This window comes from Oncorhynchus nerka, linkage group LG26 (assembly GCF_034236695.1).
Source record: "Oncorhynchus nerka isolate Pitt River linkage group LG26, Oner_Uvic_2.0, whole genome shotgun sequence".
Classification (NCBI taxonomy): domain Eukaryota; kingdom Metazoa; phylum Chordata; class Actinopteri; order Salmoniformes; family Salmonidae; genus Oncorhynchus; species Oncorhynchus nerka.
In genome coordinates this window covers 44496122-44523304 of record NC_088421.1, presented here as the reverse complement: position 1 = coordinate 44523304, position 27183 = coordinate 44496122, and the positions used below count along the sequence as shown (strand labels likewise).

The following is a 27183-nucleotide window of genomic DNA, read 5'->3' as shown; positions in this document are numbered from 1 at the left end:
AGAGCGAGATTGAGAGACACACAGAGAGAGAAGGAGGAGTGACGAGGGTGTGTCTGCGTATTCAGCTATTGCGCAAGCACCTGGGACAAAGGTTGGTGGAGGATGAAGATAACATGCAGACTGTCAGGTGACTTCCTGCAGGACACCTGTAGTAGTTTGACTGAGACTTTCCCTCAACAGTACACCTGTAGTAGTTTGATGACTTTCCCTCAACAGTACACCTGTAGTAGTTTGACTGAGACTTTCCCTCAACAGGACACCTGTAGTAGTTTGACTGAGACTTTCCCTCAACAGTACACCTGTAGTAGTTTGATGACTTTCCCTCAACAGGACACCTGTAGTAGTTTGACTGAGACTTTCCCTCAACAGGACACCTGTAGTAGTTTGATGACTTTCCCTCAACAGGACACCTGTAGTAGTTTGACTGAGACTTTCCCTCAACAGGACACCTGTAGTAGTTTGACTGAGACTTTCCCTCAACAGTACACCTGTAGTAGTTTGACTGAGACTTTCCCTCAACAGGACACCTGTAGTAGTTTGACTGAGACTTTCCCTCAACAGTACACCTGTAGTAGTTTGACTGAGACTTTCCCTCAACAGGACACCTGTAGTAGTTTGATGACTTTCCCTCAACAGGACACCTGTAGTAGTTTGACAGAGACTTTCCCTCAACAGTACACCTGTAGTAGTTTGACTGAGACTTTCCCTCAACAGGACACCTGTAGTAGTTTGACTGAGACTTTCCCTCAACAGGACACCTGTAGTAGTTTGACTGAGACTTTCCCTCAACAGGACACCTGTAGTAGTTTGACTGAGACTTTCCCTCAACAGGACACCTGTAGTAGTTTGACTGAGACTTTCCCTCAACAGGACACCTGTAGTAGTTTGATGACTTTCCCTCAACAGGACACCTGTAGTAGTTTGACTGAGACTTTCCCTCAACAGGACACCTGTAGTAGTTTGATGACTTTCCCTCAACAGGACACCTGTAGTAGTTTGACTGAGACTTTCCCTCAACAGTACACCTGTAGTAGTTTGACTGAGACTTTCCCTCAACAGTACACCTGTAGTAGTTTGACTGAGACTTTCCTCAACAGTACACCTGTAGTAGTTTGACTGAGACTTTCCCTCAACAGGACACCTGTAGTAGTTTGATGACTTTCCCTCAACAGGACACCTGTAGTAGTTTGACTGAGACTTTCCCTCAACAGGACACCTGTAGTAGTTTGACTGAGACTTTCCCTCAACAGTACACCTGTAGTAGTTTGACTGAGACTTTCCCTCAACAGGACACCTGTAGTAGTTTGACTGAGACTTTCCCTCAACAGTACACCTGTAGTAGTTTGACTGAGACTTTCCCTCAACAGGACACCTGTAGTAGTTTGATGACTTTCCCTCAACAGGACACCTGTAGTAGTTTGACAGAGACTTTCCCTCAACAGTACACCTGTAGTAGTTTGACTGAGACTTTCCCTCAACAGGACACCTGTAGTAGTTTGACTGAGACTTTCCCTCAACAGTACACCTGTAGTAGTTTGACTGAGACTTTCCCTCAACAGGACACCTGTAGTAGTTTGACTGAGACTTTCCCTCAACAGGACACCTGTAGTAGTTTGATGACTTTCCCTCAACAGGACACCTGTAGTAGTTTGACTGAGACTTTCCCTCAACAGGACACCTGTAGTAGTTTGACTGAGACTTTCCCTCAACAGTACACCTGTAGTAGTTTGACTGAGACTTTCCCTCAACAGTACACCTGTAGTAGTTTGACTGAGACTTTCCTCAACAGTACACCTGTAGTAGTTTGACTGAGACTTTCCCTCAACAGGACACCTGTAGTAGTTTGATGACTTTCCCTCAACAGGACACCTGTAGTAGTTTGACTGAGACTTTCCCTCAACAGGACACCTGTAGTAGTTTGACTGAGACTTTCCCTCAACAGTACACCTGTAGTAGTTTGACTGAGACTTTCCCTCAACAGGACACCTGTAGTAGTTTGACTGAGACTTTCCCTCAACAGTACACCTGTAGTAGTTTGACTGAGACTTTCCCTCAACAGGACACCTGTAGTAGTTTGATGACTTTCCCTCAACAGGACACCTGTAGTAGTTTGACAGAGACTTTCCCTCAACAGTACACCTGTAGTAGTTTGACAGAGACTTTCCCTCAACAGGACACCTGTAGTAGTTTGACTGAGACTTTCCCTCAACAGTACACCTGTAGTAGTTTGACTGAGACTTTCCCTCAACAGGACACCTGTAGTAGTTTGACTGAGACTTTCCTGACTGAGACTTTCCCTCAACAGGACACCTGTAGTAGTTTGATGACTTTCCCTCAACAGGACACCTGTAGTAGTTTGACTGAGACTTTCCCTCAACAGGACACCTGTAGTAGTTTGATGACTTTCCCTCAACAGGACACCTGTAGTAGTTTGACTGAGACTTTCCCTCAACAGTACACCTGTAGTAGTTTGACTGAGACTTTCCCTCAACAGTACACCTGTAGTAGTTTGACTGAGACTTTCCTCAACAGTACACCTGTAGTAGTTTGACTGAGACTTTCCCTCAACAGGACACCTGTAGTAGTTTGACTGAGACTTTCCCTCAACAGTACACCTGTAGTAGTTTGATGACTTTCCCTCAACAGGACACCTGTAGTAGTTTGACTGAGACTTTCCCTCAACAGGACACCTGTAGTAGTTTGATGACTTTCCCTCAACAGTACACCTGTAGTAGTTTGACTGAGACTTTCCCTCAACAGGACACCTGTAGTAGTTTGACTGAGACTTTCCCTCAACAGGACACCTGTAGTAGTTTGACTGAGACTTTCCCTCAACAGTACACCTGTAGTAGTTTGACTGAGACTTTCCCTCAACAGGACACCTGTAGTAGTTTGACAGAGACTTTCCCTCAACAGTACACCTGTAGTAGTTTGATGACTTTCCCTCAACAGTACACCTGTAGTAGTTTGACTGAGACTTTCCCTCAACAGGACACCTGTAGTAGTTTGACTGAGACTTTCCCTCAACAGGACACCTGTAGTAGTTTGATGACTTTCCCTCAACAGGACACCTGTAGTAGTTTGACAGAGACTTTCCCTCAACAGTACACCTGTAGTAGTTTGATGACTTTCCCTCAACAGTACACCTGTAGTAGTTTGACTGAGACTTTCCCTCAACAGGACACCTGTAGTAGTTTGACTGAGACTTTCCCTCAACAGGACACCTGTAGTAGTTTGATGACTTTCCCTCAACAGGACACCTGTAGTAGTTTGACTGAGACTTTCCCTCAACAGTACACCTGTAGTAGTTTGACTGAGACTTTCCCTCAACAGTACACCTGTAGTAGTTTGACTGAGACTTTCCTCAACAGTACACCTGTAGTAGTTTGACTGAGACTTTCCCTCAACAGGACACCTGTAGTAGTTTGACTGAGACTTTCCCTCAACAGTACACCTGTAGTAGTCAGGTGACTTTCCCTCAACAGGACACATGTAGTAGTTTGATGACTTTCCCTCAACAGTACACCTGTAGTAGTTTGACTGAGACTTTCCCTCAACAGGACACCTGTAGTAGTTTGATGACTTTCCCTCAACAGGACACCTGTAGTAGTTTGACTGAGACTTTCCCTCAACAGGACACCTGTAGTAGTTTGACTGAGACTTTCCCTCAACAGTACACCTGTAGTAGTTTGACTGAGACTTTCCCTCAACAGGACACCTGTAGTAGTTTGACTGAGACTTTCCCTCAACAGGACACCTGTAGTAGTTTGACTGAGACTTTCCCTCAACAGGACACCTGTAGTAGTTTGATGACTTTCCCTCAACAGGACACCTGTAGTAGTTTGACTGAGACTTTCCCTCAACAGTACACCTGTAGTAGTTTGACTGAGACTTTCCCTCAACAGTACACCTGTAGTAGTTTGACTGAGACTTTCCCTCAACAGGACACCTGTAGTAGTTTGACTGAGACTTTCCCTCAACAGTACACCTGTAGTAGTTTGACTGAGACTTTCCCTCAACAGGACACCTGTAGTAGTTTGACTGAGACTTTCCCTCAACAGGACACCTGTAGTAGTTTGATGACTTTCCCTCAACAGGACACCTGTAGTAGTTTGACTGAGACTTTCCCTCAACAGTACACCTGTAGTAGTTTGATGACTTTCCCTCAACAGTACACCTGTAGTAGTTTGACTGAGACTTTCCCTCAACAGGACACCTGTAGTAGTTTGATGACTTTCCCTCAACAGGACACCTGTAGTAGTTTGACTGAGACTTTCCCTCAACAGGACACCTGTAGTAGTTTGATGACTTTCCCTCAACAGGACACCTGTAGTAGTTTGACTGAGACTTTCCCTCAACAGGACACCTGTAGTAGTTTGATGACTTTCCCTCAACAGGACACCTGTAGTAGTTTGACTGAGACTTTCCCTCAACAGGACACCTGTAGTAGTTTGATGACTTTCCCTCAACAGGACACCTGTAGTAGTTTGACTGAGACTTTCCCTCAACAGGACACCTGTAGTAGTTTGACTGAGACTTTCCCTCAACAGTACACCTGTAGTAGTTTGACTGAGACTTTCCCTCAACAGGACACCTGTAGTAGTTTGACTGAGACTTTCCCTCAACAGGACACCTGTAGTAGTTTGACTGAGACTTTCCCTCAACAGGACACCTGTAGTAGTTTGACTGAGACGTTCCCTCAACAGGACACCTGTAGTAGTTTGACTGAGACTTTCCCTCAACAGTACACCTGTAGTAGTTTGACTGAGACTTTCCTCAACAGTACACCTGTAGTAGTTTGACTGAGACTTTCCCTCAACAGGACACCTGTAGTAGTTTGATTGAACAAGGAACATGTTGACACCTGTTTTCTGGTTTAAATCTATCACAAATATTGTAAATCTTTAGTGAGCATAATGTTTAGAGATCAGACGCATTAGGTTATTTATGAAAGCATGCATGAAGAAATCATATTTATTCGGTTTGTTCTGATACTGAATATGTTTTTTATCCATTGAGATTACAGCAATAATTCTACCTATAATGGTAAGCCAATATAAAAACTCAACTTCTCAAGGGACAAGAGAGACAAGTCTATTTGAATATTCTTGCTGCCCCTACAAATGTTGTATTTTGTAAAACATAAAATAAATCTAACAATTGATATGCAGTAAACGAAATACTGTTATCAAAACACTCACTTTCTGTGAAGTGTTGGCAGAACAAAAAAAGGCCTTGCCCTTTAAGGTAGTTAAGGTGACGTATATACCAGAACGAGGCAGCGATTGGTCCAAACCTGATTCCGGTAGAGGGCAGCCGTCCAACTCAGGACTGAGGGGGAAAAACAGGGACGAAGAACTGTCAGTTTCCCGAAAAAAAGACAGCATTTCAATCAGGTTTGGTAAGCCGTTTGTCTTCATTTTGTTCTAAATAATCGCGATGTATGTGTTGGAGCGCTGCAGGTATGAGGATATTGCTTGATTATAACCTGTATCTCACCGTCTTCCCGTTTGTTATGATAACGCAAGTTGGCTAACGTTACTAGCAATATGGCTAGGTTTCCAAGATGGCTGTTTGTATGAAAAGACCTTTGCGGGCCTTTTAGCTAACGTTAATCGTTTCAGAATTTCTCAGAATATTAAGTCCCTGTGTTTTCCAAACAGTTATTAAAAATGAAATGCATTATTTCTGAATATTAAGCAAGGGTCCGCTGCGAGCTACAGGACGAATGGTTGCCTGCACTCGAAAAACACCGCTAACTACCATTAGCTAGCTAGCATTTCACTTTGGTGTTTATTGTGACAGTAGTTTTGTCGTATGGTGGAAGTTACTAAGTAGTTGGGTAACTTGCCAACACTCACCAGTGTACATGATCTATGGAGGTAGTTGCCTCAAGTTTAGTTTGTTTGCCCTTGTAAGATATGTTATCAATTTCATTTTGATAATTGACAAAGTCCCAAATTGATTAATTTATAGGTATTACGGACATCTCTCTCCAAGTTGAAATATCTTCATATTTTGTCGATGTTTAATTCTCATTTTCAGTATACAGTAGGGTACACACACCATAACTTAGGTTGTGAAAAATTCCGTTGCACCCTGGTGTCACATGCCTGTCTGCTGCTGTCATGGTTTTGTAGCGTTCACACACTCTCCTACTAACGTTAACAATATAAGGAGAGTTTGCGAATGTGGTGAAGTAAACTTCACCTGGCCGTGCTGCTGCTCCAGTTTCAACTGTTCTGCCTGTGGCAATGGAACCCTGACCTGTTCACCAGACGTGCTACCTGTCCCAGACATGCTGTTTTCAACTCTCTAGAGACAGCAGGAGCTGGAGAGATACTCTTAATGATCGGCTATGAAAAGCCATCAGACATTTACTCCTGAGGTGTTGACTTGTTGCACCCGCGACAACTACTGTGATTATTATTATTTGACCATGCTGGTCATTTGTGAACATTTGAACATCTTGGCCATGTTCTGTTATAATCTCCACCCGGCAAAGCCAGAAGAGGACAGGCCACCCCTCATAGCCTGGTTCTAATCTAGGTTTCTTCCTAGGTTTGGACCTTTCTAGGGAGTTTTTGGGAGCTGTTTGGGGTTTTAGGCGGGGTTTCTGTACAGCATTTTGAGATATCAGCTGATGTAAGAAGGGCTTTATAAATACATTTGATTCTGATTGCCACATAATGCATTGCAATGTCTGTTGAATGTGAGTGAGTTTAGTCCGTTGGTTCAGCGGTGTGGTCCACTACTATCCTGAGATTGAGTTGCTATGATACAATGGAGCTTACTGTTATCAAAACACTCACTTTCTGTGAAGTGAAACAAAAAAGGCCTTGCCCTTTAAAGGTAGTTAAGGTGACGTATATACCAGAACGAGGCAGCGATTGGTCCAAACCTGATTCCGGTAGAGGGCAGCCGTCCAAAAAAAAAACAGGGACGAAGCATGTGTCAAGTCTTTCTCTTTCACTCTGTGGAAAATAAATAAATATGGGTTGTATTGACAATGGTGTTTGTTCTTCACTGGTTGCCTGTTTCTTGTGGCAACAGGTCACAAATCTTGCTACTGTGGTATTTCACCCAATAGATATGGGAGTTTATCCATCCTCGCTCTCCCCTCTTACTCTCTCAAAACGCCCACTCTTGCTCTAAACCAATCATGTTTTGTCCTCTCTACCCACTTTTCACCCACTTGTTAAGTTTCTCTCCCTCCCTCACTCTGTTTATCATTATGCTCTATTTTTATCTCTACACCCTCACGTTCTCTTCTCCTCACTGTCCTCTGTTTCTACTTCTCTATCAAACACTACCCCCTTTCTCCTGCTACACCTGCTTTTCTCTCTCCCTCTCTCTGTTTATAAAACACTACCCCCTCTCTCCTGCTACACCTGCTTTTCTCTCTCCCTCTCTCTGTTTATAAAACACTACCCCCTCTCTCCTGCTACACCAGCTTTTCTCTCTCCCTCTCTCTCTGTTTATAAAACACTACCCCCTCTCTCCTGCTACACCAGCTTTTCTCTCTCCCTCTCTCTCTGTTTATAAAACACTACCCCCTCTCTCCTGCTACACCAGCTTTTCTCTCTCCCTCTCTCTCTGTTTATAAAACACTACCCCCTCTCTCCTGCTACACCAGCTTTTCTCTCTCCCTCTCTCTCTGTTTATAAAACACTACCCCCTCTCTCCTGCTACACCAGCTTTTCTCTCTCCCTCTCTCTCTGTTTATAAAACACTACCCCCTCTCTCCTGCTACACCAGCTTTTCTCTCTCCCTCTCTCTCTGTTTATAAAACACTACCCCCTCTCTCCTGCTACACCAGCTTTTCTCTCTCCCTCTCTCTCTGTTTATAAAACACCATCCCCTCTCTCCTGCTACACCAGCTTTTCTCTCTCCCTCTCTCTCTGTTTATAAAACACTACCCCCTCTCTCCTGCTACACCAGCTTTTCTCTCTCCCTTTCTCTCTGTTTATAAAACACTACCCCCTCTCTCCTGCTACACCTGCTTTTCTCTCTCCCTCTCTCTGTTTATAAAACACTACCCCCTCTCTCCTGCTACACCTGCTTTTCTCTCTCCCTCTCTCTCTGTTTATAAAACACTACCCCCTCTCCTGCTACACCTGCTTTTCTCTCTCCCTCTCTCTCTGTTTATAAAACACTACCCCCTCTCTCCTGCTACATCAGCTTTTCTCTCTCCCTCTCTCTGTTTATAAAACACTACCCCCTCTCTCCTGCTACACCAGCTTTTCTCTATCCCTCTCTCTCTGTTTATAAAACACCATCCCCTCTCTCCTGCTACATCAGCTTTTCTCTCTCCCTCTCTCTGTTTATAAAACACTACCCCCTCTCTCCTGCTACACCAGCTTTTCTCTCTCCCTCTCTCTCTGTTTATAAAACACTACCCCCTCTCTCCTGCTACACCTGCTTTTCTCTCTCCCTCTCTCTGTTTATAAAACACTACCCCCTCTCTCCTGCTACACCTGCTTTTCTCTCTCCCTCTCTCTCTGTTTATAAAACACTACCCCCTCTCTCCTGCTACACCTGCTTTTCTCTCTCCCTCTCTCTCTGTTTATAAAACACTACCCCCTCTCTCCTGCTACATCAGCTTTTCTCTCTCCCTCTGTTTATAAAACACTACCCCCTCTCTCCTGCTACACCAGCTTTTCTCTCTCCCTCTCTCTCTGTTTATAAAACACCATCCCCTCTCTCCTGCTACATCAGCTTTTCTCTCTCCCTCTCTCTGTTTATAAAACACTACCCCCTCTCTCCTGCTACACCAGCTTTTCTCTCTCCCTCTCTCTCTGTTTATAAAACACTACCCCCTCTCTCCTGCTACACCAGCTTTTCTCTCTCCCTCTCTCTGTTTATAAAACACTACCCCCTCTCTCCTGCTACACCAGCTTTTCTCTCTCCCTCTCTCTCTGTTTATAAAACACTACCCCTCTCTCCTGCTACACCAGCTTTTCTCTCTCCCTCTCTCTGTTTATAAAACACTACCCCCTCTCTCCTGCTACACCAGCTTTTCTCTCTCCCTCTCTCTGTTTATAAAACACTACCCCCTCTCTCCTGCTACACCTGCTTTTCTCTCTCCCTCTCTCTCTGTTTATAAAACACTACCCCCTCTCTCCTGCTACACCAGCTTTTCTCTCTCCCTCTCTCTGTTTATAAAACACTACCCCCTCTCTCGTGCTACACCTGTCTCCCTGTGCATGTGTTTTCTCTGTGTTTATCTCTGTCTGTGTCCCCAGGTCAATAGTTTGTGAGTGTGATGGCGTCGGGCAGTACGAGCAGTGAGGAGGAGAGGAGTCTGAGGGAGTGTGAGCTGTATGTACAGAAACATAACATCCAACAGCTGTTGAAGGACTGCATCGTACAGCTGTGTACCTCCCGGCCAGACAGACCCATGGCCTTCCTCAGAGAGTACTTCGAGAGGCTGGAGAAGGTGAGTGTAGGTGGGCAGGGTCATGTGTGTGTACTGATATTTGTAAACAAAGACAAGTATCCATCTCAAAGTGGACAGAAAAGTCCAAACCTATTCTGCTCTAATGGTATACAGTAATACAACTCTATTATATTCTACTCTCTGTGTTCCCACTAGAAGGGTATACAGTAATAGAGCTCTACTCTACTGTGTTCCCCACTAGAAGGGTATACAGTAATAGAGCTCTATTCTACTGTGTTCCCACTAGAAGGGTATACAGTAATAGAGCTCTATTCTACTGTGTTCCCCACTAGAAGGGTATACAGTAATACAACTCTATTATATTCTACTCTCTGTGTTCCCACTAGAAGGGTATACAGTAATAGAGCTCTATTCTACTGTGTTCCCACTAGAAGGGTATACAGTAATAGAGCTCTATTCTACTGTGTTCCCCACTAGAAGGGTATACAGTAATACTATATTCTACTGTGTTCCCACTAGAAGGGTATACAGTAATAGAGCTCTATTCTACTGTGTTCCCCACTAGAAGGGTATACAGTAATAGAGCTCTTCTAGTGGGGACACAGTAGAATAGAGTATTACTGTATATCCTTCTAGTGGGAACACAGTAGAATAGAGTATTACTGTATATCCTTCTAGTGGGAACACAGTAGAATAGAGTATTACTGTATACCCTTCTAGTGGGAACACAGTAGAATACTACTGTGTTCCCCACTAGAAGGGTATACAGTAATACTCTATTCTACTGTGTTCCCACTAGAAGGATATACAGTAATACTCTATTCTACTGTGTCCCCACTAGAAGGGTATACTAGAAGTAATAGAGCTCTATTCTAGAAGGGGGGACACAGATTTATTTAACTATGCAAGTCAGTTAAGAACAAATTCTTATTTACAATGACGGCCTAGGAACAGTGGGTTAACTGCCTGTTCAGGGGCAGTTAGACAGATCTGTACCTTGTCAGCTCGGGGGTTTGAACTTGCAACCTTCCGGTTACTAGTCCAACGCTCTAACCACTAGGCTACCCTGCCGCCCCATTTACATAAGTATTCAGACCCTTTGCTATGAGACTTGAAATTGAGCTCCGGTGCATCCTGTTTCCATTGATCATCCTTGAGATTTTTCTACAACTTGATCGGAGAAAATGTAGTAACATTTAAATTGATTGGACATGATTTGGAAAGGCACACACCTGTCAATATAAAGTCCCACAGTTGACAGCGCATGTCAGAGCAAAAACCAAGCCATGAGGTTGAAGTAATTGTCCATAGAGCTCAGAGACAGGATTGTGTCGAGGCACAAAGGGTACCAAAACATGTCTGCAGCATTGAAGGTCCCCAAGGACACAGTGGCCTCCATCATTATTAAACGGAAGGAGTTTGGAACCACCAAGACTCTTCCTAGAGATGGGCGCCTGGCCAAAAGGAGCAATCGGAGGGAAGGGCCTTGGTCGGGGAAGTGACCTAGAACCCAATGATTACTCTGACAGAGCTCCAGAGTTCCTCTGTGGAGATGATTGTCCTTCTAGAAGGTTCTCCCATCTCTGCAGCACTCTACCCATCAGGCCTTTATGGTAGAGTACCCAGATGGAAGCCACTCCTCAGTGAAAGGCACATGACAGCCCGCTTGGAATTTGCTAAAAGGCTCCTAAAGGACTGTCAGACCTTGAAAAACAAGATTGAACTCTTTGGCCTGAATGCCAAGCGTCACATCTGGAGGAAACCTGGCACCATCCCTACGGTGAAGCATGGTGTTGGCAGCATCATGCTTTGGGGATGTTTTTCAGCTGCAGTGACTGGGAGACTAGTCAGGATCGAGGGGAAAGCTGAATGGAGCAAAGTACAGAGATCCTTGATGAACACCCCAGTCTGCTCTGGAGCAGGTTAAGGTTCACCTTCTAACAGGACAACGACCCTAAGCACATAGCTAAGACAACGCAGGAGTGGCTTCGGGACAAGTCACTGAATGTCCTTGAGTGGCCCAGCCAGAGCCTAGACTTGAACGCGGTTTAACATCTCTGGAGAGACCTGAAGATAGCTGTGCAGCGACACTTCTCATCCAACCTGACAGAGCTTGAGAGGATCTCCAGAGAGTCATGGAGTCTGAATACTTTCTGAATGCACTGTATCAGGGCTCTACACTGACCTTTTTTACAAGGAGCCTAAGTTGGAAAGATGTTGGCGCACACAAGGACATTTAGGAGCACAATGAACCATTTTTGGAGGTAATAAGAGTTCTAGAATCCTAGGTGCTCCTAAATAAGGGAGGGAGAGATGCTGCTCTTGTTTTTCACAAATGTGGAGCTTTACGTCTGTAGCTTGTTGTTGGCCAATCAGAAGTCATCAAAGCGCCAATAGACTATGGTCATAGAGCCTCGCTCTGTGTGGGGCAAAAGTTAGGAGATATTTACTCAACGGAAGACTGAATTAAAATGACAGAATTACAAGTGAAAGGTGAAAGGTGGGCTACAACGACCAGGAGCCAACAGGCAGGCTGCTACTCCATATTCTGAATGGAGTTGTTGTTTGTAAATGTAAGATGAGAAAGGTCACACAGGCCTCAGTTAGCCTAGCTAGCTAAACTAGCTTCTCCCGGGTTTGACGCAGTCGAGACGGTCACGCAGCCTCAGTTAGCCTAGCTAGCTAAACTAGCTTCTCCCGGGTTTGATGCAGTCGAGACGGTCACGCAGCCTCAGTTAGCCTAGCTAGCTAAACTAGCTTCTCCCGGGTTTGACGCAGTCGAGACGGTCACGCAGCCTCAGTTAGCCTAGCTAGCTAAACTAGCTTCTCCCGGGTTTGACGCAGTCGAGACGGTCACGCAGGCCTCAGTTAGCCTAGCTAGCTAAACTAGCTTCTCCCGGGTTTGATGCAGTCGAGACGGTCACGCAGCCTCAGTTAGCCTAGCTAGCTAAACTAGCTTCTCCCGGGTTTGACGCAGTCGAGACGGTCACGCAGGCCTCAGTTAGCCTAGCTAGCTAAACTAGCTTCTCCCGGGTTTGACGCAGTCGAGACGGTCACGCAGGCCTCAGTTAGCCTAGCTAGCTAAACTAGCTTCTCCCGGGTTTGATGCAGTCGAGACGGTCACGCAGCCTCAGTTAGCCTAGCTAGCTAAACTAGCTTCTCCCGGGTTTGACGCAGTCGAGACGGGGTACAATATAATCCTAGTCGATGATAAATTAACCAGCTATGGCAGCTATTGGTCTACTATAGCTCAGGTCAGCTTGGTTTTTATGCTGTCTCTCGTCTCTCTCCCCCCCTCCCCCCCGGCTAATAAAGAAACGTTAAAAAAAATGTTTTTTCTGTTGCTTCCCTCACTCTGATCGGACCGGCTCTGGATCCGACCAGGTCTATAGGGAGCGTGTCTAGTTGTTTTTGGGTCCGAACGGGGGGGGGGGTCAGAGCGGACCTCCGTATTATTATCTATGTATATCGGGTCTGGGTGGGTAAACCCCAGGTTCATTTTGGAACCGTGAAGATCTCTGTTCTATTCTCCTATAACTGAACCCCCCCCCCCCATCCCTCACCAGGAGGAGGCTAAGCAGATCCTACAGCAGCAGAAGTCCAACTCTCGCTCCGACTCCCGTGAGGATGAGGTGTCTCCTCCCATGAATCCCGTGGTGAAGGGGCGGCGGCGGCGCGGTGCCATCAGCGCCGAGGTCTACACAGAGGAAGACGCCGCCTCCTACGTCAGAAAGGTCAGGGGGGGTCAGCCCTCAGCCAATCCCGCATCGCTACAGGTGCACCTGACCCTACAGTTGTTACGACCAACTTCTTCTAGGCTACTTCCTGATCATCCACCCTTTTCCACAAGTGTCACCTTGCACATTACCCATCATGCATTTAAAAGCATAGGATTGGGGGGGGGGTAAAGCATTGGCTTTACCATGGTAAAGTCCATGCAGATAAAGTGTAGGAGTGTACACTTCAGGAGAAGGGTGGAGAATCGGGCCTCTGCCACTACTTCAATCTGATCAATAATAACCTTAACGACTGAAGGCAGTTTGCTTGTGATCAATGAAGCCGTTCCTTTCTGCCTCTGCAGGTTATTCCTAAAGACTACAAAACGATGGCCGCCCTGGCTAAAGCCATCGAGAAGAACGTGCTGTTTGCTCACCTGGACGACAACGAGAGAAGGTAGGAACTGTGTTCACGGGTTGTTGTGTGCTAAACCATTAGTGTTCTCCTGGTGCTGTGCAATGAGAGTAGGATGTGATGTTGATCCTGTCACCGTGCCGACCACCTCCCTCCGCTCTTCACAGCGACATCTTTGACGCCATGTTTTCTGTTACCTACATCACCGGGGAGACTGTCATTCAGCAAGGTACGACATTTGACCTTTTTTTTCACTTTGGCGTGAAGTCATGGGAAAGTTTTTTTTTTTTTTTTTTTTTTTTGAATGACCACGTGGCCTGTCCAGGAACAATCTCCTGGCTGTCGTTCCAACATGATCACATGACCATCATTACTGCTGGGTCAGAGTGTGTCTCACAGCTGTTGTTTTCCCCCAGGTGACGAGGGAGACAACTTCTACGTCGTTGACCAGGGAGAGATGGATGTACGTCCCTGTTCTGTCTGCCAGGCCAACTGTTAGTTACAGTAGGGAAGACAGACTACCTGTCTATGGTCTATATAGTGGTACATCTGTTGTGTACAGACTACCTGTCTATGGTCTATATAGTGGTACATCTGTTGTGTACAGACTACCTGTCTATGGTCTATATAGTGGTACATCTGTTGTGTACAGACTACCTGTCTATGGTCTATAGTGGTACATCTGTTATGTACAGACTACCTGTCTATGGTCTATATAGTGGTACATCTGTTGTGTACAGACTACCTGTCTATGGTCTATATAGTGGTACATCTGTTGTGTACAGACTACCTGTCTATGGTCTATAGTGGTACATCTGTTGTGTACAGACTACCTGTCTATGGTCTATATAGTGGTACATCTGTTGTGTACAGACTACCTGTCTATGGTCTATAGTGGTACATCTGTTGTGTACAGACTACCTGTCTATGGTCTATAGTGGTACATCTGTTGTACAGACTACCTGTCTATGGTCTATATAGTGGTACATCTGTTGTGTACAGACTACCTGTCTATATAGTGGTACATCTGTTGTGTACAGACTACCTGTCTATGGTCTATAGTGGTACATCTGTTGTGTACAGACTACCTGTCTATGGTCTATAGTGGTACATCTGTTGTGTACAGACTACCTGTCTATGGTCTATATAGTGGTACATCTGTCTGTTAAAAAGACATTATATTTTAAGACAAAATACTGACAGAAGTTCATACTGTAGAGAAAGCTATTTCCGTCAGTGAGGTTGTTGTTCTCTCCCTCCTCCTCGCCCTCCCTCACGCCCTCCCTCTCTCCCTCTCGTCCCTCTCGCCTCTCTCCCTCTCTCTCTCTCACAGGTGTATGTGAACAATGAGTGGGTGACCAATATTGGGGAGGGGGGCAGCTTTGGCGAGCTAGCCCTGATCTATGGGACCCCCAGGGCCGCCACGGTCCGAGCCAAGAGCAACGTCAAACTGTGGGGCATCGACAGGGACAGTTACAGGAGGATACTTATGGTGAGACTGGCTGGCTGGCTGGCTGGCTGGCTGCCTGACTGACTGGCTGACTGTCTGGCAGAATGAGTTAATTCAGCTCTATGTAGATATATGATAATTCTACAATGTTATGAGGTGTTATTTTCCCCGGCAACAACATTATTGGGAGACATTGGTTTGAACAAATCAGCTCCATATAGTTTACTGAGCCTCCACACGGTGTCAGTTCAGCCATCTCTAACAATGGTAGGAATACCAGATGTCTGGGGCTAAATCTGAACACAGTTAGTACACATTTGGCTGTTATTATGGGACTTAACATGCTCTGTCTCTCGCTCTCTCTGTGTCTCTCGCTCTCTCTCTTGCTCTCTGTCTCTCTCTCTCTGTCTCTCTCTCCCTGTGTCTCTCTCTCTGTGTCTCTGTCTCTCTCTGTCTTTCAGGGAAGCACTTTGAGAAAGCGTAAGATGTATGAGGAATTCCTCAGCAAGGTGTCCATTTTAGGTGAGGAGTCGCACATTCTACACATGACTACTCCGACCAACAAGCTGTTCAAACAGTTGGAGAACAACATGCTACCTACCTACCTACCTATTTACCTACCTACCTATTTACCTACCTACCTATTTGCCTACCTACTTACTTGCCTACCTATTTACCCACCTACTTACTTACCTACCTATTTACCTACCTACTTACCTACCTACCTATTTACTTACTTACTTACCTACCTATTTGCCTACCTACCTACCTATTTGCCTACTTACCTACCTACCTATTTGCCTACCTATTTACCCACCTACTTACTTGCCTACCTATTTACCCACCTACTTACCTACCTACCTATTTACTTACTTACTTACCTACCTATTTACCTACCTACCTATTTACTTACTTACTTACCTACCTACTTACCTACCTACCTATTTACTTACTTACTTACCTACCTACTTACCTACCTACCTATTTACTTACTTACCTACCTACTTACCTGCCTACCTATTTGCCTACCTATTTACCTACCTACCTATTTGCCTACCTACTTACCTACCTACCTATTTGCCTACCTACTTACCTACCTACCTACTTACCTACCTACCTATTTACCCACCTACTTACTTGCCTACCTATTTACCCACCTACTTACTTGCCTACCTATTTACCCACCTACCTATTTACTTACTTACTTACCTACCTACCTATTTACCTACCTACTTACCTACCTACCTATTTACTTACCTACTTACCTGCCTACCTATTTACCTATTTGCCTACCTATTTACCTACTTTCCTACCTACCTATTTGCCTAGCTATTTACCTACCTATTTACTTACCTACTTACCTACTTACCTGCCTACCTATTTACTTACCTACTTACCTGCCTACCTATTTACTTACCTATTTACCTGCCTACCGATTTACCTATTTGCCTACCTATTTACCTACCTATCTATTTACCTACCTATTTGCCTACCTATTTACTTACCTGCCTACCTATTTACTTACCTGCCTACCTATTTACCTGCCTACCTATTTACCTGCCTACCTATTTACCTATTTGCCTACCTATTTACCTGCCTACCTATTTACTTACCTACTTACCCGCCTACCTATTTACCTATTTGCCTACCTATTTACCTACCTACTTACCTACCTACCTATTTGCCTACCTATTTACTTACCTACTTACCTGCCTACCTATTTACTTACCTACTTACCTGCCTACCTATTTACCTACCTATTTGCCTACCTATTTACCTACCTATTTGCCTACCTACTTACCTATTTGCCTACCTATTTACCTATTTGCCTACCTATTTACCTATTTGCCTACCTATTTACCTATTTGCCTACCTATTTACCTATTTACCTACCTATTTACCTATTTGCCTACCTATTTACCTATTTACCTGCCTACCTATTTACCTGCCTACCTACCTATTTGCCTACCTACCTACCTATTTGCCTACCTACCTACCTACTTACCTACCTACCTATTTACCTACCTATTTGGTCTAGGTGGGTATGTATGGAATCGAGTCGCTACAAACAAGCCTGTGATCTTTCCTGTCATTCCCCCTCTGCTGTGTTGTTTAGTGATGTGTGGCACCACCCTGTGGCCAGTGTGTGTATCAACATCTGCCAACTACAAATTCTCTGGACAAGTGGGAGAGGCTGACTTTAGTATGTGGTCCTCTACAGAGTCTCTAGACAAGTGGGAGAGGCTGACTTTAGTATGTGTCTGTGGTCCTCTACAGAGTCTCTAGAGAAGTGGGAGAGGCTGACTTTAGTGTGTGTCTGTGGTCCTCTACAGAGTCTCTAGAGAAGTGGGAGAGGCTGACTTTAGTGTGTGTCTGTGGTCCTCCACAGAGTCTCTAGAGAAGTGGGAGAGGCTGACTTTAGTGTGTGTCTGTGGTCCTCTACAGAGTCTCTAGACAAGTGGAAGAGGCTGACTTTAGTGTGTGTCTGTGGTCCTCTACAGAGTCTCTGGACAAGTGGAAGAGGCTGACTTTAGTGTGTGTCTGTGGTCCTCTACAGAGTCTCTAGAGAAGTGGGAGAGGCTGACTTTAGTGTGTGTCTGTGGTCCTCTACAGAGTCTCTAGAGAAGTGGGAGAGGCTGACTTTAGTGTGTGGTCCTCTACAGAGTCTCTAGAGAAGTGGGAGAGGCTGACTTTAGTATGTGGTCCTCTACAGAGTCTCTAGACAAGTGGGAGAAGCTGACTTTAGTCTGTGGTCCTCTACAGAGTCTCTAGACAAGTGGGAGAAGCTGACTTTAGTCTGTGGTCCTCTACAGAGTCTCTAGACAAGTGGGAGAGGCTGACTTTAGTATGTGGTCCTCTACAGAGTCTCTAGAGAAGTGGGAGAGGCTGACTTTAGTGTGTGTCTGTGGTCCTCTACAGAGTCTCTAGAGAAGTGGGAGAGGCTGACTTTAGTCTGTGGTCCTCTACAGAGTCTCTAGACAAGTGGGAGAGGCTGACTTTAGTATGTGGTCCTCTACAGAGTCTCTAGAGAAGTGGGAGAGGCTGACTTTAGTGTGTGTCTGTGGTCCTCTAGAGAAGTGGAAGAGGCTGACTTTAGTATGTGGTCCTCTACAGAGTCTCTAGAGAAGTGGGAGAGGCTGACTTTAGTATGTGGTCCTCTACAGAGTCTCTAGAGAAGTGGGAGAGGCTGACTTTAGTATGTGGTCCTCTACAGAGTCTCTAGAGAAGTGGGAGAGGCTGACTTTAGTATGTGGTCCTCTACAGAGTCTCTAGAGAAGTGGAAGAGGCTGACTTTAGTATGTGGTCCTCTACAGAGTCTCTAGAGAAGTGGGAGAGGCTGACTTTAGTGTGTGTCTGTGGTCCTCTACAGAGTCTCTGGACAAGTGGAAGAGGCTGACTTTAGTCTGTGGTCCTCTACAGAGTCTCTAGACAAGTGGGAGAGGCTGACTTTAGTCTGTGGTCCTCTACAGAGTCTCTAGACAAGTGGGAGAGGCTGACTTTAGTATGTGGTCCTCTACAGAGTCTCTGGACAAGTGGGAGAGGCTGACTTTAGTATGTGGTCCTCTACAGAGTCTCTAGAGAAGTGGGAGAGGCTGACGGTAGCTGATTCTCTGGAGAACGTTCAGTTTGAAGACGGACAGAAGATCGTGGTTCAGGGTGAACCTGGAGATGAGTTCTTCATCATCCTGGAGGTAGGATTATCTCTGCAATATGCTGGCTGTCTTTGGGGATTTTATTTAACTAGGCAAGTCGGTTAAGAACAAATTCTTACTTACAATGATGGCCTACCCCGGACAAACCCGGACGACGCTGGGCCAATTTTGCGCCTCCCTATGGGACTCCCAACCACGGCCAGTTGTGATACAGCCTGGACTGGAACCAGGGTCTGTAGTGACTCCTAGTACTGAGATGCAGGGCCTTAGACCACTGTGATACAGCCTGGAATAGAACCAGGGACTGTAGTGACTCCTCTAGAACTGAGAACCAGGGACTGTAGTGACTCCTCTAGTACTGAGATGCAGGGCCTTAGACCACTGCCAACCCCTCGGGAGCCAGTTAGTTTCCTTGAGAATAGAGGTGTAGGTTTACTTTTCTCTTCCTGTATCGTTAGACCAGCGAAGAAGCACCTTGAATAGCTGATGGGAAATATGTTACGCCAAACCTGTTCTGTAGTGTTTTATTTCTAGATGCTGTCTTTCAACTTGTACACTTTTGGTTGCCGTGTTAAGAGCTTGGGAGTTGTCTCTCTGTCTCTCTGTCTGTCTCTCTGTCTCTCTCTCTGTCTGTCTCTCTGTCTCTCTCTCTGTCTCTCTCAGGGAAACGGCATCAACAAGGTATCACCATCTTTTCACCTCAACTTTGGGCTGTGTTGTGCCCTCTCACCCTCACAGGTCATTCTGGGGTTATGTGCTTTTTTTGTCCCTGAGTTTTTCTCTTCCTGTGTGTGTTCAGGGTTCAGCGGCGGTGCTCCAGAGACGGTCAGAGAATGAAGAGTTTGTGGAGGTGGGCAGACTGGGGCCCTCCGACTATTTTGGTGAGTGGACTGACTGGACAACCTCAGTAGTGGAGATCTGCTAGCCTGGTCCCAGATCAGGCGTCTCCTCCGATAGCCCGGTCCCAGATCAGGCGTCTCCTCCGATAGCCCGGTCCCAGATCAGGCGTCTCCTCCGATAGCCCGGTCCCAGATCAGGCGTCTCCTCCGATAGCCCGGTCCCAGATCAGGCGTCTCCTCCGATAGCCCGGTCCCAGATCAGGCGTCTCCTCCGAGATCAGGCGTCTCCTCCGGTCCCAGATCAGGCGTCTCCTCCGATCCCAGATCAGGCCTCCTCCGGTCCCAGATCAGGCGTCTCCTCCGATAGCCCGGTCCCAGATCAGGCGTCTCCTCCGATAGCCCTGATTGTAAAGATGTGGAGCTGTGTGAATCATTGTTCCTTTTCTTCCTCTCTTCTCCTCCAGTGTTGTTTCTAATAGTTGTCCTCTTCTCCGTCTGTCCCAGGTGAGATCTCCCTGTTGATGAACCGTCCCCGTGCTGCGACCGTGGTTTCCCGCGGCCCTCTGAAGTGTGTGAAGCTGGACCGCCCGCGGTTCGAACGCGTTCTGGGGCCCTGCTCAGACATCCTGAAGAGGAACATTCAGCAGTACAACAGCTTCGTCTCTCTCTCCGTCTGAGTCCCTCCGTTCCTCTCTCTCTCTCACTCTCCGTCCCTCCATTCTTCTATCGCTCCTCCCTCCTTTGCCCCCCTGGCTCCTCCCTCCTTCCTTAACAACGGGTTCCACCAATGATCTGTTTGTTTTCTTCATGTTTCTAACCCTCCACCCCCGGCTCCTCCCTCCTTCGCCCCCCCTGGCTCCTCCCTCCTTCCTTAACAACGGGTTCCACCAATGATCTGTTTGTTTTCTTCATGTTTCTAACCCTCCACCCCCGGCTCCTCCCTCCTTCGCCCCCCCTGGCTCCTCCCTCCTTCCTTAACAACGGGTTCCACTAATGATCTGTTTGTTTTCTTCATGTTTCTAACCCTCCACCCGGGGCTCCAGATCACTTGGCTGGGTCATTGTTGTTGAACTGGTGTTATTGTATTTTGCTATGAACCCAGATTCATTTGATTGGACACGTATGTGATGAACTCTGTTGGGGGGCGCAATATTTCTGTAGTATTTTAATGTCGACTATGAAGGCAGGATGAATTGTCTCTGACGTGTTCAGATGGCAACAGGTCAGGGAGGTGTCAAAACGTGACCCGAGAGGGTCTGTTCAGACCCAGGGTTCCAATAGAATTACAATGTGGTTCCGTTACTGTTCACCCAGTGTTCTCTCTGACACCGGGTCAAAACGAAGACCGTGTAATGTGTGGACTAGACACACTGTGTGGACTAGAGACACTGTGTGGACTAGACACCATGAGTCTGTCCTGGTTAGGATCCAGAAGACCTTGTAATGTGTGGACTAGAGACACTGTGTGGACTAGAGACACTGTCTGGACTAGACACCATGAGTCTGTCCTGGTTAGGATCCACAAGACCTTGTCATGTCTGGACTAGAGACACCATGAGTCTGTCCTGGTTAGGATCCACAAGACCTTGTAATGTGTGGACTAGAGACACCAAGAGTCTGTCCTGGTTAGGATCCACAAGACCTTGTAATGTCTGGACTAGAGACACCATGAGTCTGTCCTGGTTAGGATCCACAAGACCTTGTAATGTCTGGACTAGAGACACCATGAGTCTGTCCTGGTTAGGATCCACAAGACCTTGTAATGTCTGGACTAGAGACACCATGAGTCTGTCCTGGTTAGGATCCACAAGACCTTGTAATGTGTGGACTAGAGACACCATGAGTCTGTCCTGGTTAGGATCCACAAGACCTTGTAATGTCTGGACTAGAGACACCATGAGTCTGTCCTGGTTAGGATCCACAAGACCTTGTAATGTCTGGACTAGAGACACCATGAGTCTGTCCTGGTTAGGATCCAGAAGACCTTGTAATGTCTGGACTAGAGACACTGTGTGGACTAGAGACACCATGAGTCTGTCCTGGTTAGGATCCAGAAGACCTTGTCATGTCTGGACTAGAGACACCATGAGTCTGTCCTGGTTAGGATCCAGAAGACATTGTCATGTCTGGACTAGAGACACCACGAGTCTGTCCTGGTTAGGATCCACAAGACCTTGTAATGTCTGGACTAGAGACACCATGAGTCTGTCCTGGTTAGGATCCAGAAGACCTTGTAATGTCTGGACTAGAGACACTGTGTGGACTAGAGACACCATGAGTCTGTCCTGGTTAGGATCCAGAAGACCTTGTCATGTCTGGACTAGAGACACCATGAGTCTGTCCTGGTTAGGATCCAGAAGACATTGTCATGTCTGGACTAGAGACACCACGAGTCTTAGAGAAATGTTGTTTTGAATAGATCTCCACCAAAGGCTGATCTGTGTTCTTATACTTTTTATAGTTGTTTTCTGGAATGTTCTTTGATGGTACTAAGAAGCTGTGGTATTTACACCATGAGGTTGATGTTGAGGGAGGGTGTCCCGGGTCCAGGGGTGTGGCTGCTCTCTCCCTATTGGCTGTGGTTTTTACACCATGATGTTGAGGGAGGGTGTCCTGGGTCCAGGGGTGTGGCTGCTCTCTCCCTATTGGCTGTGGTTTTTACACCATGAGGTTGATGTTGAGGGAGGGTGTCCAGGGCTGTGGCTGCTCTCTCCCTATTGGCTGTGGTTTTTACACCATGATGTTGAGGGAGGGTGTCCTGGGTCCAGGGGTGTGGCTGCTCTCTCCCTATTGGCTGTGGTTTTTACACCATGATGTTGAGGGAGGGTGTCCCGGGTCCAGGGGTGTGGCTGCTCTCTCCCTATTGGCTGTGGTTTTTACACCATGATGTTGAGGGAGGGTGTCCTGGGTCCAGGGGTGTGGCTGCTCTCTCCCTATTGGCTGTGGTTTTTACACCATGATGTTGAGGGAGGGTGTCCCGGGTCCAGGGGTGTGGCTGCTCTCTCCCTATTGGCTGTGGTTTTTACACCATGATGTTGAGGGAGGGTGTCCCGGATCCAGGGGTGTGGCTGCTCTCTCCCTATTGGCTGTGGTTTTTACACCATGATGTTGAGGGAGGGTGTCCCAGATCCAGGGGTGTGGCTGCTCTCTCCCTATTGGCTGTGGTTTTTACACCATGATGTTGAGGGAGGGTGTCCCAGATCCAGGGGTGTGGCTGCTCTCTCCCTATTGGCTGTGGTTTTTACACCATGATGTTGAGGGAGGGTGTCCCAGATCCAGGGGTGTGGCTGCTCTCTCCCTATTGGAAGTTATTCTATCTCTCTACCCCCCCCCCCCCCCCTCTTTCCCATCTGGCCCCCCCCACCCCGGTCGTTGGGATAGATCTTATACGTGTCATTGTGTCTAGGTGTGTTTAAAATGCTCCGTTCAGAAAAGGGAACTTTTATTCTACTCTGCCTATTTACTGCTCACGGAGAGCAGATCTGGACTGAACATCCAGTTCCTCTGGACGGGGGGATCAGTCTTAAGGGATATTCAGTATTTCACCTTGTGCTTCATGTGTCCATTTAGCTTCTAAATAAGAGGTTTTTATAACAGGGGATGGTTGTGAGGAAAGCATGTTATACAACTCGACGTTAATTCAACCTCTCTAGTTGAATGAAGAATGTGGGCCGTTCTGATATCAACCCTGGTGGGTTTAATAGTGTTTCATCCTGTGGATGGTACATGTCCAGTGTCACACATGGCTTCCTAAACACCACTATCTTTTTCTAATGTTTTTTGACATGGGGAGGTCTGTTTCTGAGAGCGGCTGTTTTCTGTCTCTCTCTCTCTCTGTCCTCACCTCTCTCTGTCCTCACCTCTCTCTGTCCTCACCTCTCTCTGTCCTCACCTCTGTCTCTCTCTCTGTCCTCACCTCTGTCTCTCTCTCTGTCCTCACCTCTCTGTCCTCACCTCTCTCTGTCTCTAACGTGTTTGACATGGGGAGGTCTGTTTCTGAGTGTTTTTCACCCCTTCATTCAACTGTTAGTTACAAGACTGAACCCTCATTATAAACGGATCTTTGAGAAGTGCCTGGTTGAGTTCTATCGACACTCTCTCTTAGAATTCACAGTTAGAACCTAAAGCATTCCGGTTCCACACCGTCATGGAGTCTCAAGTGTTTTCAATGTTTGCTGTCTAACATTTATCTAACCATTTTTAAGTATGAACCATTTCTGTTGTGTTTTGAAAAACCCATGTTTGTTCTAATCCCAAATACAGTATGTTGTTGTCAACTGGACATTTGCCATTTTTTAGAATTTTGATGACTATTTTGTAATGTACTATATAGTATACGGTTAGTGTAAGACTCCCTCTCTCCAGCCCAACGCTGTCCAACGTGTTAATGCTGTTATCTTCATGGACATTATAAAGGAATCCATCAAAACTGTGATGTATAGAGATGTGGATACAAATCATTCCTGTATAGACTAGTCCTCTGAAAGGAACTGTTTGAATCAATCTGTTATGTATGTGTTCCAAATGGAGCCCTATTCAGTGGTGGATGTGTTCCAAATGGAGCCCTATTCAGTGGTGGATGTGTTCCAAATGGAGCCCTATTCAGTGGTGGATGTGTTCCAAATGGAGCCCTATTCAGTGGTGGATGTGTTCCAAATGGAGCCCTATTGCCTTTATAGTGCACTGCCTTTGACTAAGTAGTGCACTATATAGGCAATATGGGTGCCATTTTGGAGGCAGGCAGGGTTTTATTTCCACCGTGGTGTGTAGTCCTGGATAAAGCGTCTCCAGCTGAACTAGGATCAGGCTGGAATGGACACGGCCCTGCTACATCTCATGGTAGATGCATTTCTGGGGTTTTTACATTTTTACTGTTCAACTGTCCTTGGTGTATTGTGTGAAATAAATTAGACTTTTTTATTTGTCAGGCTGTGTGCGTGTCTGAAATGTCACTCTGTTTCCTATATATAAGCCCCATAGGCTCTGGTCAAAAGTAGTGCACTATATAGGGTGTCATTGGTCTCTGGTCAAAAGTAGTGCACTTTGTAGGGAATAGGGTGCCTTTTCAGACACACAGTGTATCTAGTTGATGCCCTCCACCCAATGTTGAAATAATGTTAGTTGATGGTTTTCATGGGGGGAATCTAGAAGTCTAGCAGTGGGAGGACTTGGGGGGAATCTAGAACTCTAGCAGTGGGAGGACTTGGGGGAATCTAGAACTCTGGCAGTGGAAGGACTTGGGGAATCTAGAAGTCTAGCAGTGGGAGGACTTGGGGGGAATCTAGAACTCTAGCAGTGGGAGGACTTGGGGGAATCTAGAACTCTGGCAGTGGAAGGACTTGGGGGAATCTAGAAGTCTAGCAGTGGGAGGACTTGGGGGAATCTAGAACTCTGGCAGTGGGAGGACTTGGGGGAATCTAGAACTCTGGCAGTGGGAGGACTTGGGGGAATCTAGAACTCTGGCAGTGGGAGGACTTGGGGGAATCTAGAAGTCTAGCAGTGGGAGGACTTGGGGGAATCTAGAACTCTGGCAGTGGGAGGACTTGGGGGAATCTAGAACTCTGGCAGTGGGAGGACTTGGGGGAATCTAGAACTCTGGCAGTGGGAGGACTTGGGGGAATCTAGAACTCTGGCAGTGGGAGGACTTGGGGGAATCTAGAAGTCTAGCAGTGGGAGGACTTGGGGGAATCTAGAACTCTGGCAGTGGGAGGACTTGGGGGAATCTAGAACTCTGGCAGTGGGAGGACTTGGGGGAATCTAGAACTCTGGCAGTGGGAGGACTTGGGGAATCTAGAACTCTGGCAGTGGGAGGACTTGGGGGAATCTAGAACTCTGGCAGTGGGAGGACTTGGGGGAATCTAGAACTCTGGCAGTGGGAGGACTTGGGGGAATCTAGAACTCTGGCAGTGGGAGGACTTGGGGGAATCTAGAACTCTGGCAGTGGGAGGACTTGGGGGAATCTAGAACTCTGGCAGTGGGAGGACTTGGGGGAATCTAGAACTCTGGCAGTGGGAGGACTTGGGGGAATCTAGAAGTCTAGCAGTGGGAGGACTTGGGGAATCTAGAACTCTGGCAGTGGGAGGACTTGGGGGAATCTAGAACTCTGGCAGTGGGAGGACTTGGGGGAATCTAGAACTCTGGCAGTGGGAGGACTTGGGGAATCTAGAACTCTGGCAGTGGGAGGACTTGGGGGAATCTAGAACTCTGGCAGTGGGAGGACTTGGGGGAATCTAGAACTCTGGCAGTGGGAGGACTTGGGGGAATCTAGAACTCTGGCAGTGGGAGGACTTGGGGGAATCTAGAACTCTGGCAGTGGAAGGACTTGGGGGAATCTAGAACTCTGGCAGTGGGAGGACTTGGGGGAATCTAGAACTCTGGCAGTGGGAGGACTTGGGGGAATCTAGAACTCTGGCAGTGGGAGGACTTGGGGGAATCTAGAACTCTGGCAGTGGGAGGACTTGGGGGAATCTAGAACTCTGGCAGTGGGAGGACTTGGGGGAATCTAGAACTCTGGCAGTGGGAGGACTTGGGGGAATCTAGAACTCTGGCAGTGGGAGGACTTGGGGAATCTAGAACTCTGGCAGTGGGAGGACTTGGGGGAATCTAGAACTCTGGCAGTGGGAGGACTTGGGGAATCTAGAACTCTGGCAGTGGGAGGACTTGGGGGAATCTAGAAGTCTAGCAGTGGGAGGACTTGGGGGGCAATCTAGAACTCTGGCAGTGGGAGGACTTGGGGGAATCTAGAACTCTGGCAGTGGGAGGACTTGGGGAATCTAGAACTCTGGCAGTGGGAGGACTTGGGGGAATCTAGAACTCTGGCAGTGGGAGGACTTGGGGGAATCTAGAACTCTGGCAGTGGGAGGACTTGGGGGAATCTAGAACTCTGGCAGTGGAGGACTTGGGGGAATCTAGAACTCTGGCAGTGGGAGGACTTGGGGGAATCTAGAACTCTGGCAGTGGGAGGACTTGGGGAATCTAGAACTCTGGCAGTGGGAGGACTTGGGGGAATCTAGAACTCTGGCAGTGGGAGGACTTGGGGGAATCTAGAACTCTGGCAGTGGGAGGACTTGGGGGAATCTAGAACTCTGGCAGTGGGAGGACTTGGGGGAATCTAGAACTCTGGCAGTGGGAGGACTTGGGGGAATCTAGAACTCTGGCAGTGGGAGGACTTGGGGAATCTAGAACTCTGGCAGTGGGAGGACTTGGGGAATCTAGAACTCTGGCAGTGGGAGGACTTGGGGAATCTAGAACTCTGGCAGTGGGAGGACTTGGGGGAATCTAGAACTCTAGCAGTGGGAGGACTTGGGGGAATCTAGAACTCTGGCAGTGGGAGGACTTGGGGGAATCTAGAATGGGTGGCTGTTGTCATTGCTTTCTCACATACTGATTTGATGTGTTATGTTCCAATCAGAGTCAAACAGCTTTCTATCCCTTTTATATTAGTGGTTTGTGTCTCATTCCAATTTATTTGTAGATCATTCAGTCTAACAACCAGGGTTGCGAAATTCAGGTTATTTTCCTGGTTGGAGTTCTGGGGAAACTTGGGGAAAGTTACCGTCATTCTGAAACCTTACTTACTACAGTGTTCTGTCTATAGATGAACTGTCAGTAAGGTGTTTCTGACACACTGACTAACAACAATCACCATTCTAGCTTTACCGGGGTCTGTGTGCGACACAGCCACTGTGTGTAAGTACAGTAACTGTAAGG

At 46.8% G+C, this 27183-nt stretch overlaps 1 protein-coding gene across 3 annotated transcripts; it reads left to right on the top strand.

The window, feature by feature from the left end:
* The first annotated feature begins 5295 nt into the window (after positions 1-5295).
* prkar1aa (protein kinase, cAMP-dependent, regulatory, type I, alpha (tissue specific extinguisher 1) a) lies at positions 5296-24400 on the top strand. 3 transcript variants are annotated; one of them, XM_065010793.1, is made up of 11 exons: positions 5296-5396; positions 9246-9439; positions 12967-13176; positions 13482-13573; positions 13699-13760; positions 13948-13994; positions 14865-15023; positions 15443-15503; positions 18552-18673; positions 19434-19515; positions 19978-24400. In XM_065010793.1, the coding sequence occupies exons 2-11, from the start codon at positions 9266-9268 to the stop codon at positions 20148-20150; spliced, it is 1182 nt and encodes a 393-aa protein (XP_064866865.1). In that variant the 5' UTR covers positions 5296-5396; positions 9246-9265; the 3' UTR covers positions 20151-24400. The 3 variants fall into 3 exon arrangements, with proteins under 3 accessions (XP_064866865.1, XP_064866866.1, XP_064866864.1); XM_065010794.1 differs by having other exon boundaries at positions 5296-5401; positions 12967-13134; XM_065010792.1 differs by having other exon boundaries at positions 5296-5401.
* The last annotated feature ends 2783 nt before the right edge of the window (positions 24401-27183 follow it).

Coding starts and splice junctions, on each gene's coding strand:
- prkar1aa (XM_065010793.1), top strand. CDS start 9,266: ATGGCGTCGGGCAGTACGAGCAGTGAGGAGGAGAGGAGTCTGAGGGAG. Junction 13,574..13,698: donor CTGGACGACAACGAGAGAAG/GTAGGAACTGTG, acceptor CGCTCTTCACAG/CGACATCTTTGACGCCATGT. Junction 13,995..14,864: donor TTGACCAGGGAGAGATGGAT/GTACGTCCCTGT, acceptor TCTCTCTCACAG/GTGTATGTGAACAATGAGTG.